This window comes from Protomyctophum parallelum (genome assembly GCF_964188405.1).
Source record: "Protomyctophum parallelum genome assembly, chromosome: 10".
NCBI lineage: Eukaryota > Metazoa > Chordata > Actinopteri > Myctophiformes > Myctophidae > Protomyctophum > Protomyctophum parallelum.
In genome coordinates this window covers 32,359,312-32,373,998 of record NC_139704.1, presented here as the reverse complement: position 1 = coordinate 32,373,998, position 14,687 = coordinate 32,359,312, and the positions used below count along the sequence as shown (strand labels likewise).

Sequence of the window (14,687 nt, the reverse complement as noted above, 5' to 3'; positions counted from 1 at the left end):
TGCCTTATTGTCCTGCAGACCTTAAAGCTGCACCAACTTTCCTCTTCTACCCTGGGTTTGAACCCACTTTCATTTTTATTTAATATTTATATATATTTTGTGATTCCTGGGCTCTACACACCCTCTGCCAACCGGGGGAGAGCAACGGACTTGAACTCATGCTTCCTTCATGCATAAGTGTCCAAGTCGCTCCTTTACACCTGAGGGGTGGGGGGGTTTCCCTGGTTGGATGTAGCGCGTGGAAGGAACACGTTATTCCAACCAGTTCCTTTCCCCTCCATCAGACGCCCCGGCTGGCCAGGGTGAGGCAGTTTAGAGACCAGGATTACTGCATGTTTTTTGTAAGGGTACCTACCCTAGGGGACACAGGGAGAACATGCAAACTCCACACAGAAAGGCCCTTTCGCCAACCCCACCTCGGGTATGGGCACTGATGACAAGAAATTGTCAAACTTGTCAGTCATGCACACCTTTACCTCCTCATTCCTCAAGGCAGGTGGTCGGTGTGGATGATGGTGATGACAGAGGGGCAGAGGGGAGTGGGACAGTCCTGAGGTAGAGTTGGGTGTCATCAGTGTAGCAGTGGTAGGATAGGGTTTGGACGAGGACAGAACCTTGGGGTACGCCACAGGTGACAGGGAGACGAGCTCGGTTCTGTCTGTGAGATATGAGGTGAACCAGTGCAGTGTCGGTGAGTCCTATGGTGGAGTGGAGTCTGTTGAGGAGAATGGTATGGTCGACTGTCGAAATGCGGCTGACAAGTCCAGGAGGATGAGGAGGGAGGGGGAACCGTTATCAGCTGCCATCAGCAGGCTAATGAAGCCTGCCTGCTCAGGGTATGAATCTCGAACTTCAGGTGACAATTTGTGTAAAATCCTGTGTCTAGGTGAGACATTCATGCCACGTCAATAGTAATATTGCACATTAAGTAATTGCATTCAATATATTTGGTCCAATGAATAGTGGACCAAGTTACCAACTATAACTAAAAAACATCGTATGGATGCACCTGGAACGTACGGTATCCTCAGTGATGTATCCTGAGGTCTACGGGGTTTCGGGTCTCTCAACATCATACCCCTCACTCAGGCGACCCAGCCGGGCGTGATCAAGACCCGACTTACGTTCCAGTAGCTACCCTCAATCAGTCCCACTAGGGAAAAACCAGGGGAACACAATCCGTTGGAACTACTCCAGAACTACTTTGCCAGGGCTGGGAGATACACTTCTGGATACATGGAGGGACTAGGCTCTGTGGGTTAAACTAACTACAGTAAGTTAAATACATTTTGTTTTAACGCACATTTAAAGATGTAGTGCTTTAACCTTTTGTTGTTTTTGTACAAATAATAGCATCTACCTTTAAAAACAACCAAAGGCTGTCCAAAGTGCTGCACAGCAAGACTATTACAACACAAATGCATACAATTAAAGCATACAAAAAAAGAAACGTGAGTTTAACAAAAACGTGCACAAAAAAGTGTCCAACCATCTCTCCATGAAGGCAGGAGTTTAAAAAAAGAAGACAAATAAAATAAAAAATAAGGCTGGGGAGAACGCAGGTGTGTTTTAGGCCATTGAAGCTGCTACAGTTGTTATGGCAACAGCTCAGAGTCACCAGCATCTAAAATGCTACCTGTATCACACACAGCTTGATCTTCACTCACACCACACAGTCTACTTCCAGCCAGGGCAGTGGTGGAAAGTAAGTACATTTACAAGTACTGTAAAATGTTGAGGTACTATTACTCTAAGGCCTCACTCACACCTTTGCAACAGACTGATGTATGCTTGTTGTATACAAAAGGGTGTGATACATCTTGCCCCAATGCATTTCCAATGGGAGTCACATGGTTTGACACAACATTTATGTTGTATGAGGGGGATGGGGGGGCAGTTGAAACACAGCCGGAAGCCGTACAACGGCTTGTAGTCCAAACCAAACCATGTGACTTCCATTGGAAATGCATTGGGGCGGCCATGACAATTACTTCTTGCTTACATCTAGCATGCATCAATGTTGTATGCTAGATCGAAAGGTGTGAGTGAGGCCTACTACTGTGACACAAGTATTGGTTAGGCTTCACTATACTTTTACTTCTATTCCATTTACTCCACTACTATTTACTCTGAGGCAAATATTATACTTTTTACTCCACACAGCTTGATCTTCACTCACACGGCCACACAGTCTACTTCCAGCCAGGGCAGTGGTGGAAAGTACAATTTACAATTTAGGCATTTAGCAGACGCTGTTAATCCAGAGCGATTTACATTAACCCATTCTGGGCGGGGTTCCCTATTTGTACCTTACCCCCTCAGGCCGGGAACCCATATTTGGGTTCTGTACAGTATGTACAGTATTCAAAAATGTAAAAATTTTGATTCTGCTATATCAATATTTGAAGTTTTTCAGAAACCTTAGGTCAGGATTTAGAGGCGTTTTTAGAATCGGCCTTAGGCCTGAATGGGTTAAGCAATAACAAAAAAGTATTCCCATGCATCCCAGTTAGTACATTTACTGAAGTACTGTACAATTTTGAGGTACTATTAGGCTACTCTACTTCTGTGACACAAGTATTGGTTAGACTTCACTATACTTTTACTTCTACTCCATTTACTCCACTACTATTTACGCAGAGGCAAATATTATACTTTTTACTCCACTACAATTATTTGAAAACCCTAGTTACTGGTTACTTTGTACATGCATTAACCACTTCATCCCCATTTTGCATACGCTACCGGTATATGTACTGTATTTTTCCAGCTTTGCAATGCGTTGTGAGCTTCTAGAATCTCTAGATCTACTATTTTCAAAGCATTTTTATACATTTGGTAACTTGTGAAATAGGACATTCTGCAAAATGTGCCCCCGGTAACAAAATGTGCACATGCACGCACTACAGTGGGGGGACACGCAACAGGCCGACAGCACACACACCATGGCCCGCCCCCGCTATGTAAATATACTTTTGTACTATTGTGGTATTGCTACTTTTAGTAGTACAAAATGTGAGTACCTCTTCCATCACTGTTCTAGGGTTTCTACTTTTATGTTGTAATTGCGTTATTTTAGGGTACATTGAGAGCTCATTATAACCCAGTGTTGTACAATGTTGCATTGCTTTGTCTTCTAGGGAAATACACCTTTGGGGAGGATCTTATTAAACCCTGTGAGTGCTGTACAGATAAATCAATTATCAATCAATGGGTTGATCTGTCCATTCTTAAACCCTCATCACTTACAGTACATTGATTCTGTGACACAAGTATTGGTTAGGCTTTCTGGGCCGATGCAGAGTTAAAGGGCCATACAGCCATCATCAATGCCATTGTCTGTTCACAGCTTCAGCCATATATTATTCACAGACCTATTGTACAGTACATTTTTTCTGTTTGTGGCTTTATGTTTGGAGCGTGCACAGGCTATAGCCATTGAAATGTTACCAAACGGCAAATGCACCTGAATACTGTAAGTAAATCAACGTTGGCGGTGTAGTCTATCATGCCATTACTATACTCTGTTTTATATGTTTGTAAATAGACTAATGCCTGGCTGGGACAGACAAACAGACACAGGTTTAGTTTTTAGATTGACGGGGTTCGAGCTGGGGTGCCTGTCCTGATGGCTCAGCAAGTTATTGTATTTTTATCCAAATAAAACATAAAATGCCAATAAAAGAAAATAAATACAAAAATAGATGTTCTTCAATGGTTGACATACACCTCACATTGCTCCCATGACCCGATCTCTCACTGAGGTGTCCATAATACGATTTCTCCCGTGTTAGATGTGGATGGCCATAAAGCCATTTAGACGAATACTGGACAACTCACCCCGGTGCTTGCCCGTTTTTCCTCCCGGAATTTTCACCAGTGAGGGGGATAACTTTGTAATATGCTATTGGCTGTTTGTATTCTTTTTGGAAAAATATAAAAAGATACTCCTGTGGAATTGACCCTATAAACAATTTAGTATTATTTAGTATAAAATTATGTAAGGTTTTGCCCACTCAAATGGTACCTCGTCAGTTAATTCCCACATATCCTACAACAACTTCTGTGAACAGACTTCACTGTAGTAGCTTTTCATAAATTATATTTGTACTTAGGCTGTCTGCTGTCATGAAAGTTTATAGTTAGAGAAATTCAAAGTCCAGCCGTCTGCTGTCCAGCCTCTCCCACCCCTCACTGGGGAAAGTTCTTGGAGGAAAACAGAAACGGGGTGAGTTGTCTTGTTACCATTTAGACAGCTCACCATGACTTGAACTGGAAAGCATAACTGCCTTTGTTTGTCACCAATGTGGTAATTACCCTTTGTTGTATTGCCAGGTTCTGTTCCAAAATGACACATGGGGTTGGTAAAGTCTGTCAGGCAGTCTGCTGCCAAAATCAATTCATTAATTCATACATCACATAAACAACCTGAATGTAGATTTGACACAGTTGGCCTTATTGTTTGTTTATCAAGATATTAAGCACATTAAAGATTGGGGGAATGTGTTGAACAATTACAATTTACATTGAATTTAGGCGTTTATTATCCAGAGCAAAATTGCAGTAGTGGCATGTACCGTAAGGGTAAATGGTCAAGTAAATATAGCACAAATAAGTTTGTTACGAATCCTAGGCTAGCATCCATATTCTGGGGTGTACGTTCTGTAAAAATCACACCTGTGTGAAGTGAGGGGCGCTAATATATTAAAGTCTAACTCACGTTCATTGATTAGGTGATGTAATGGTGATGAAAAACAAACTGTGACAAAACAAACATTACAAGAGCCTCAAGAGGACAAGATCATACATCTTCCACTTTGTCAATTTGTGTTCAGTATGCTGTCAAAGAGCACAGCACAACCACCATATGACGTGAACATGTTTCTGTCATTTCTGTTCTAGTTTATAGCGTGCCACATTATTGTGCCCACCAACTATTCAAAAACAGCATGTGTTCATGACTGAGTCAAATCAAGATGCTTGTGGTGACTTGTAAATACCAACACAATAACTAAGAGGAAACAGTCATACCCAAGAGACAAAAAGAGAGGGATTTATCTGGGTTTATCTAGCATGTTTAGAAAACTGCTAATCTACAAGGTCACAATGCATCACGATTTGAAGAGTTGTGAGATTCTTAGATATATTTTATACAGTACTAAACTGTATAAAATACAGTTTAAGAGGTTAATGATTGTTTTGTAATAGTAATCCAAATCTGCAAAGTACTGTAACTGTAGTGACTAGAGCAGTAGTAAGAAGTATCAAAAAGTTTACATACACAAGTCTATTGTCTAAAGCATGTGATAAAATACCGTAATGATCACTGTGTTTACTCCCTTGTCCTGTGCTTCAGTAGAATCTATATAATCTGATTAAAGATTGATCAACAATGATTGATCACTGGTCATTGATCAAGTACCCTGTGAAAGACAATGGCCCTGGTTATGTAGGGATGGTGGAGTTCTCCCTCTTAAACCAAAAGCGGTTGTTCAGAATTCTATTGGAATTCAACGGTTGGTTTGGCTGCTTCGATGGCTGGCTGCTGCGAGCCTATATAATCTCTGAGTCACTGGGTGGAGGTTGGTGATGCTTTGTGACTAAACAGTGTGGATGCATCATGGATCATTGACGAACATTGACGAGGAGAGGCATGAGTACTTTCCGTTCAATAGAAGGTCAATGAACCCCCTGCACATGCACGCACGCACGCACGCACGCACGCACGCACGCACTCACGCACACACACACACACACACACACACACACACACACACACACACACACACACACACACACACACACACACACACACTTTACAAAATGCTACGCATCTGCTACGCATCTGAACCCACCCAGTAATCCCAGATTGTAGATTCTTCTCACCAGCAATTATGTTTCAGCTGATGTGAATAAGCAAGCTAGCACTCCTGGAGTTCTGAAAGGTATTCATTATCTGCCTGTGTTTAGTTAGAGTTAGACAGTTGAGCATGGAATGTCACTGTGTGTGGTCTTGTCAGTAATATCACAGTAACGTCCTCATATCAGAATAGAATTCAAATGCATGTGTATGAGCCAAATGGGTAATTTACTGAGTAAAATAAAGGCTGTGTAAACTGTAAACCGTAAAGCCTCTATTTTAGCTTTTAATTTACATTGTAAAATATATCTGATTTGAGAAGACTTGCTTTCTATTCTCTCATTGATTGTGGCATACAGGTGGCCTTTTACAAGTTGTGTTAAGATGACATCATATATTATCTGTAAAAAGAAACCCCATCTTGAAGAGTTTAATGAGAGGCAGGATATCCATCCATCCATCCATCTTCAACCGCTTATCCGTAGTCGGGTCGAGGGGGCAACAGCTCCACCAGAGTGTTCCAGACTTCCCTCTCCAGAGCAACATTAATGACTTCCTCCTGGGGGATCCCGAGACGTTCCAAGGCCAGTGAGTCGATGTGTTTCCTCCAACTGCGCCTTGGTCTACCCTGGGGTCTCCTCCCAGTGGGATGTGCCTCGAGGACCTCCCTAGGGAGACGCCCGAGAGGCATCCTAACCAGATGCCCAAACCACCTAAGCTGGCTCCTTTCCAGGCGAAGAAGCAGCGACAGGATATCATGTGCAAATGAACAAAGTGTAAAACTCATATCTTTCCATATGTGGTTTTGAAGACCTCCAATCCAGCCACCTCCAATTGGCAATCTGCAGGTGGATTCAACACCTCTTGATTTCACATAATGCATCTCACTTATGGGCACATTTAATGATACATTTTAAGCACTGTTTTGCTTTATTTAGATACAAGGGTGCAGAGAGAAACTGAGTATAGAACGGGAAAATGACACAAACACAGGCCTCTGGTGAGAATTGAACTGGGTGGGTGAGGATGCACTGTCTTCTATACCGGCGTGCCAGACACCCACACTTAATTTTCAATAAGTCCCGTGTGTAGAAAGAACCGGAGGGGATTGTTCCTATAACAGACACAGCCATGGAACCACTGGCTTTTCCAATACCACCCCAGTACACACCTATAGGGCAGTGGTTCTCAACCTGCGGTCGGGACCCCACATGATATACAGTATAAGGGACAAAACTTTTTTCAAACTGGATTTTTTTTTTTTTTAAGATACATTCAAATCAAATGGATGTATTTGTAGACACAGGTCTCAACTACCAATATTGAGAAGGAACAGGTTTTTCGCATAACATTTCTTTCTAAAATGGGACATTTATGCACTTAATACCCGATTCATGTCAACTCCGTCAGACACACTAAAATACCTTTTAATTGAATTTGATAATTTCAACAATAATATAAAGTCCTCAGTTCTCTTATAATGGCTTTCAGTAATCAAGTTAAGTAATACAATTATTTTAATATTGTTTTTTTCCAATATCACACTATTATGAAATATCCAATTTCTCAAATCCGTCATTTCAACCTCTATTTTCAATATTATAACATGAAAACCATGTAAAAAAAAAAAAAAAAACATAATTACGTATCATTTCAGTTGGTGTTTCAATACATATGCACAAAATATTTAACATCACATTTTCTATTTCTTTGGAAATTAACAAAAACATCACGGGACGAACATCTGACGGAGTTGACGAACATCTGACGGAGTTGACAAGTTTAACTGATTTAGGTTCTAGATCACCTAGGATCTTGATTCTGGTGACTAATCCCACATTTTCAAGGATGAGGAATACAGTGGTACTATTTATATTGGCCCTGTGACCATGGCAGCCATTTTCAAAATGGCAGCCACCTGCTGTTATCTTACAATAACTCAAGTTCTACACCACCTAGGATCTTGATTCTGATGACTAATCCTACATTTTCAATGAGGAGGAATACAGTTTTATCTATTTAGATTTATCCCGTGACAATGGCAGCCATTTAAAAAAATGGTGGACCTGCTATTATTTTACCAATTTAGTCAGGGAATAGGCCTATTATCAGAATAATGTCAAATCTGTGAATACATTTCTTACCAAGAATTTTTTCACCAATGTGTTTGTAAAGGTGTCTACTAACATATCCCACATTGGTTTCTATTGAACCACCCTAGAGGCATTTTTGACAGCTGCTGAAAGTTGGGTAGCCTACCATACCAAGTGGCTATGGCAAAACTAGGGAGTCTATGGCCAAACTAGGGGTCAAACCCCTTGGGCTAAATTCGGCCATATATCCACTTGCCCAAATGTGCTGACCTCATTTTGTGATGATGGCTATGGCCGTTTTCAGCCCAAGGAGTGTTCTTCGTGCATAGCTAATGCTTGGAATGCATTCAGAATCATGAAAACTCCCTAGTTTGACATGTCACATGCTACTTAAAGCATAATGAACATTTTGCCTTATATAGGTTGTTGATGGTACCCCAACTTTCAGCAGCTGTCAAAAGGTCCCCTAGGGTGGTTGAATATAAAGCAATGTGGGATATGTTAGTAGACACCCTTCCAAACACATTGGTGAAGAAAATTCTTGATAAGGAATTTATTACCAGATTGTATTAATATCCCCTCACTAAATAACTCATCTTCTAGACCACCTAGACCCGACTTCACAAACAGAGACCCGATTGACACCTAAACAACAAGTTTGGACAGCCCCACCAATTAGTGTTACGGAAAATAGCAAGTGTCTACCCTAGGCCCAGAGGGAGACACAGAACTTAGATGCGGCTCACATGTTGCACGACTCTTCAAAAAGCTGCCACCAGGGATGAGAGCTGAATTCTGCCGCACAATGCTCTGCGGCCCAGGAGCAACCAACACCCTGTTGGAGTTCTCTGAGTGGTTGAAGCATGAGTCCTAGCCATATAGCCTGTGCAAAGGCAAACACCTTGAAGACCTGCTTGAGGTGAACAGTGAGCAGTGAACAGTGAGCGAAAGACTGAAGACAGAAGATCTGCCTTCAGGACTATCAGGCAGGATGTGCAGACACTGAAGGCATCAGTGTCGTTCTGTGTCCCCAGCATGTCAACCAAAGCAATGTTACCAAATCAAAGGAGCCTTCACCTCAAGTCACCTGGGGCTGGGTGAGCAATCGTATCCTGTATCTAGCCTCACAACTAAATACAGACACTTGGCCAGACTGCCGTTTGAAAGGGTCAAACCCTTCATCCTGATTGGGGAAGACCACCCCACCTAATCACACCAACCAAACAAGTGAGGTTGGGGCGTCCAGGTGGGCCAGTAGCCATCTGCACAAGACTGGGCTGGACCCTGCAGGAAAGCAATCTCCAGCCAAGACAATGTAAGTTGACTATAACAGAGCCCCAGAACACAGAGCTCATGAGAAGGATGGAGAAACACTGGCAGGAGGCCACCAAGATACAACGCCACACTGCAGTGGCCAGTGAAGTCAAACTGTGCGTCTGTACCTGAAAGAGACAAGTCAAAGGCCAGAAAGCCCACCTCCTTTTAATGTCCTGTCAGTAGCAACTCAACCTGCACCTGAAATAAGCCCTGACCCCTCCCAGAGAAAGTTCATCCTTGAAAATGTAATGATTAGTCGCCAGAATCAAGATCCTTGGTGGTCTAAAACTTGAGTTATTGGTAAAATAACAGCAGGTTGGTGGTCACTTTGAAAAACTATGGCTGCCATGGTCACAGGACAAATCTAAATAGTACCACTGTATTCCTCATCTTTTAAAATGTATTATTAGTCGGCAGAATCAAGATCCTATGTGGTCTAAAACTTGAGTTATTGTAAAATAACAGCAGGTGGCGGCCATTTTGAAAAACAATGGCTGCCATGGTCACAGGACAAATCTAAATAGTACCAATGTATCCCTCATCCTTGAAAATGTAGTCTTAGTCACCAGAATCAAGATCCTAGGTGGTGTAGAACTTGAGTTATTGTAAAATAACATCAGGTGGCGGCAATTTTGGAAAATGGCTGCCATGGTCACCACGAGACAAATCTGTGATGGCCCTATAGCCAGAAATGTTCCTTAAGGCATGCTCTAACTGTGTGCCAAATTAGAATACGTCCCATTATTCAAAAACTATAATTTTATTGTTTTAGGAACACTTTTGTCAACTCCGTCAGATACATGTCAACTCCGTCAGACACAAAACCTGACGGAGTTGACGTCTGACGGAGTTGACAAAATGTCATTTGTTTTCATCTTAACCCTCTGTAGTACAATGTAGCCATTTAGTTTTTGCTTCATTTGTTAGCTAAACCTAACCCTAAACTTTTATAATAAACATTATTTTGGAATTCTTAACAAAGATCATAATAATGTCCTGACGGAGTTGACATGTAAAAGCTGTGACCACCCTGATATCAACATTGTTTGTTTAAAATATCAAACAATTGAATGCTTTTCAGACCAGGTGCTCCACAGTTGCAACAAATACAAACGGGACTTGGAAAAGGAGTCTTCAGGCTAAATCTGTCGACAATATTTTCTGATTAATTTAAGACTTTTAAAAAACCTGACGGAGTTGACGGGAGACGTGGGACACACATTTGATATGAGATATCTAATGGAAAATATAAATTAAATTTATTGTGTATATTGTTTGCTATGTTGTTGACAATCTACTTTAATTTAGTATGTATATTTATGTGATTGTGACAGTATTAGACACTTTTTTAGCAGTTTGAAATTATGACCACTTGCTGGGGACAGGCTAAATACAGGCGTTTTGGGGTACAGTGCCTGCTTTTAACTAATTCAGATGGCATATGAAAACAATTATAATGAAATTAATGGCATAATAATACACAACTGTATTACATTTAACTTTGCAAGTGCTTTTATTTTTATTAAATTAATTTATTTTTAACAATAATAAGGCTCTTATGTGTGGGACATGTTTTTTCCACTTTTGTCCCTCATCTCAAGAATGAGTGATATACAGTATATATTTTCTTTTACGTGAAATATCCCTTTAAGGACTTTTAAGACCGTTTTACTTTCAAAAGTAATCAACAAACTATACTATAAAAACTGGTCAAACATTGGCTAAATGATCAAATAATTTAAGAAAGAGGGCAAAGATTGTGAAATTCGGCGATCTACAAGCTCACAATATTTATCTGTGGAACAGACATAAAATGTAATGCCTCGAGTCCTACATTCCAATCAGGGTGGGCGGCCCAGTTAAAAATATTTTGGGGTGTCACGTCACAAACAGGGCTTTCAGAAAGTAGCTCTCCACCACCCAGCTTAGACATAATATAATATTGTCTAAGCTGGGTGACATAGACATATTGCATATAGCGCTAGTGACCACATATTCTAGCATCAGCAAAAAGTGACTGCTAAAATGCAATGGCAAATGAGCTGAGCTGTCACATACTCTGCTTATCTCCAAGTGCTGCTGAGAGTGAATTATGCTTAGCAGATGTTTTTTTTTCATGTATAATAATCCATAGATTTTCCCTGGGCCGCTTTGAGATGACCTGTGTCCCCAATTCCCATTTCAGTGACTGTATTTTAATTAGGTATTTGGTTTTACTGACCTCTAACCCCTGTTCACAAACACAGTCATTAATCAGTGGTTGATTGTCTGTCTCTTTATCTCCCTTACAGTGGATGGCTTTGGGTTTGTAGGCCCTACTCTTCTGTCTCATTCCCTAACGTTAATGCATTTCTGCTGATAATCATAGATTTTTATTTATTGCTCGTATTAATTCCCCATAAGAGCAACTAGGTATCTACGTATTATTATTCACCTATTTGTTTTGTCTAAAAACTGTTTTGTATGGTAAAAAGTGGTCTCAACTCAATCCAATAGGCCCTATGTCCTGTCCAAATCAATCACACGTCACATTATTAACATTTACATGCTTACATGCGGAATTAGTAGTTGATTGTAGATGAAGCTGTGAATTGTAGCATATTAAATTTTCTTTTCTTCCTCCAGTGTCACCAAATCATGCTAGAACATATATATCAGAACTTGTGTGAAAAATAGTAGGCATTGATGGAATGATGGTGTGGTGGTCAACCTCTGAATTTAACTGTTAAATGTTAGACCTCTGGAGAAGTTCATACTTTATCCACCAGGTGTCAGTGCTAGCCGTTTTGGTCGCAGTGCTGAAGCTGCAGTTTCTCTTCTAGGCATGCTGTTAGGCTACTACTAGATATGCTATCTATCACACATTTATTTAATTTTCACAGTGTAGGTCGACAGCATTCAAACAGTCATAGACTATCTATAAATCAATTAAACTATCTTAAGACATGTGTACCTATACTTGTCCAAATCTAAATGTCAGTGCCACACATTGTAATGATCTAGAAGAAAATGTAAAATAATGTATCGCCATAATCGCCAGTAAATCGGGGAGAGAGAGATCAGATAGAGCTACAGAGAGAGAGAGAGAGAGAGAGAGAGAGCTACAGAGAGAGAGAGAGAGGCGGTTCTACACGTCTATCGTTCTGCCCCCAGTCATCATCTGAACTCAGTCAAATCTGCAGTAGCCGTTGCGTTGGTCTCTTGGAAAGGAGACAGTGGAGGAAACGCGGACACAAGAATGAACACCGCATGAGGAATATCCAGCCGTTGGTCGCCATCGCCAGGGATTAAAACCATGGAGCTTTAATTAGAGCGATATCTTCTGATTCAATTCTAAAAGGATATATTTTTTATTTTGCCGCCCTGCTTGAATCTAGTCTGCTAGATAGATTCTTCTTCCAGGATGTTGCCTGGTGGATTTGCTACTGTACCACAATGGCTCCGCTTTTAGTTTAAATACAACACCATTTCTGCAGGAGGTCTCTAGAGTGTTGTGTGGTCAAACCTTGTAGGTAGGTCAACCACGTTCGTGCAGCCGCAACGCTGAATTTGTAGAAGTCAATGGTGCTTTCAAGAAGAATGTGACTCCGTGCCCTTCATAATAATTGTACCTTTGGCACTGGGATCAACGAGAAGATTGTGGATTACAGCGTGGCTGCATTTGGAAAAAACAAAGCGGAGGTCTGTCAGTGATTATTAGCTTTTCCTGCTCTGTCAAAATGAGTGTGTGTTTAATTGAATCAAACACATGAGCGGATTTTAACCCAACGCCGTGCTGGGGAGGAGGGGGACGCTACGGAGGAAAAAAAAAGATCTGTGAGGAATTTTTTCCCCATCTGTAATTCTGTACAAGAGGCTGCACTGGAGAATTATGGAGAACGAGGTTTTTACCCCTCTGCTGGAGCAGTTTATGCTCACACCGCTGGTCTCATGGGTAAGAGAGCCCCAATAACCATTTCAATGTGTTTTTAAGCCCACTAATTAACGACACGTGCCCCCTGAATACCCTCCATAGAGTAGGCTGATACATATTCTGCACTGTCCTTTTTATTTACAGGCGAAGACAGTCGGCCAGGTGACAGTAAACGATGGTACCCATCTATCAGAATATATGGAATTAGTGGATGGGATTTACCTGAACGAGATGATGCTTGAGATGTAAGTATTTAAGAATGAATCTATTTGTCTATGCATCTTTGTCATCTGTTAGGTGTACTGACTGTACAGAAACAATGGACCTCATATTGGGGTCAGTGGTCAGGTCACACTTGTCAGAAATCTACAGGACACTTTTACACACTTATTGTTTGAAACCACTGGAGCTAAGACTACAGTCTACAAGACAGCCTGGGCCCAGGCAAGTGACTGCAGACTTCCACCTAAATGTCATATCTAGAAATTATGTAATGTCAGAAGAACTCCAACCCGTTAGGGTTATTTGGAATATTGTTGGATTAGACATTTTTTAGTAGCCTAAAGCTTGTTGCTTTAATAACCTCTCTACCCATATGGGCTGCCATTGTATATGCTACTGCTAATAGCTGGAAGGGAATTCGTCCAAAATCATCAAGATTGTGCACTTGGTGACAACCCTTAATACATGTTAGTTTACAGCCTGATCTTGCTTTTGGAGCCTTGCACTGCAGCCATTTTCAGCAGGCAGCTCTTGACAGCTTCCAGTTGATTGCATGGAGCAGTGTCATTGTCATCCTCTCCCCAGCCAGCTGGAATGTCACAATGTCAAGTGTCATTTGCAGAAAACTGACTCCCTGCCACTGGAAGATGCAGTTGCAGTCTTTTTGATTTACAAAGTGAGAGGGAGAGAAGCTGACATGCATGTTTTTATATGGCTTTAGTTTAGATGATATCATTCTGGCTCTCCAGTGTGTGACTGACACTTATATGTTGAATGGTGGACAGTTTTCCATTCCTTTGTCTGGCTGCCGTTTGTTACAAGCACACCTCTGCTCACATTTTTCCCATATCGGCACTCCTGCTAAGGTTTATGCTGGCAGTCTCTCTGTTGTGGCAAGATAGCCCAATCATCAAGTCCTACTCCTCTCCCATTTGAATTTAAACAAATCTCATAAATTGTGTGTTTTCATAGGCCATGGGGAAAGGCTACAACAATTGCATATGTGGTGAAAATCAAGGTTCTTGTGTTGATCCTTATCTCCATATTGAATCTAAACATATATGGCAGTCGTTTGGTACCGTTGTATTTCTGTCTGAGTCTACTGTCCTGAGAAATGTTTGTGAACCAATTGGGTCAGGGTTAAACAATATCAATTTAGGGTATTGCGTTGTTTACTACAGTGTCTGACTTGACGATCAATGTAAAATTGGGGACCCAGTTGATGCTGTTTGAGAAGTATTGTCCATGTCACACCCGGTCAGGGTATAGGATTCCCACACCA

The 14,687-nt window shown here is 41.2% G+C and overlaps 1 protein-coding gene across 5 annotated transcripts in view; it reads left to right on the top strand.

Moving 5' to 3' along the window:
• Nucleotides 1-12,458: 12,458 nt before the first annotated feature.
• The window catches only part of ccdc88ab (coiled-coil domain containing 88Ab), a 123,309-nt gene continuing 121,080 nt past the window's right edge, over nt 12,459-14,687 (top strand). For all 5 annotated transcript variants that reach the window (XM_083775460.1, XM_083775459.1, XM_083775461.1 and 2 more), the window contains exons 1-2: nt 12,459-13,204; nt 13,328-13,428. In XM_083775460.1, the coding sequence (XP_083631586.1) occupies nt 13,142-13,204; nt 13,328-13,428 (164 nt within the window). In that variant the 5' untranslated portion in view covers nt 12,459-13,141. The remainder of the gene's footprint in view (nt 13,205-13,327; nt 13,429-14,687) is intronic.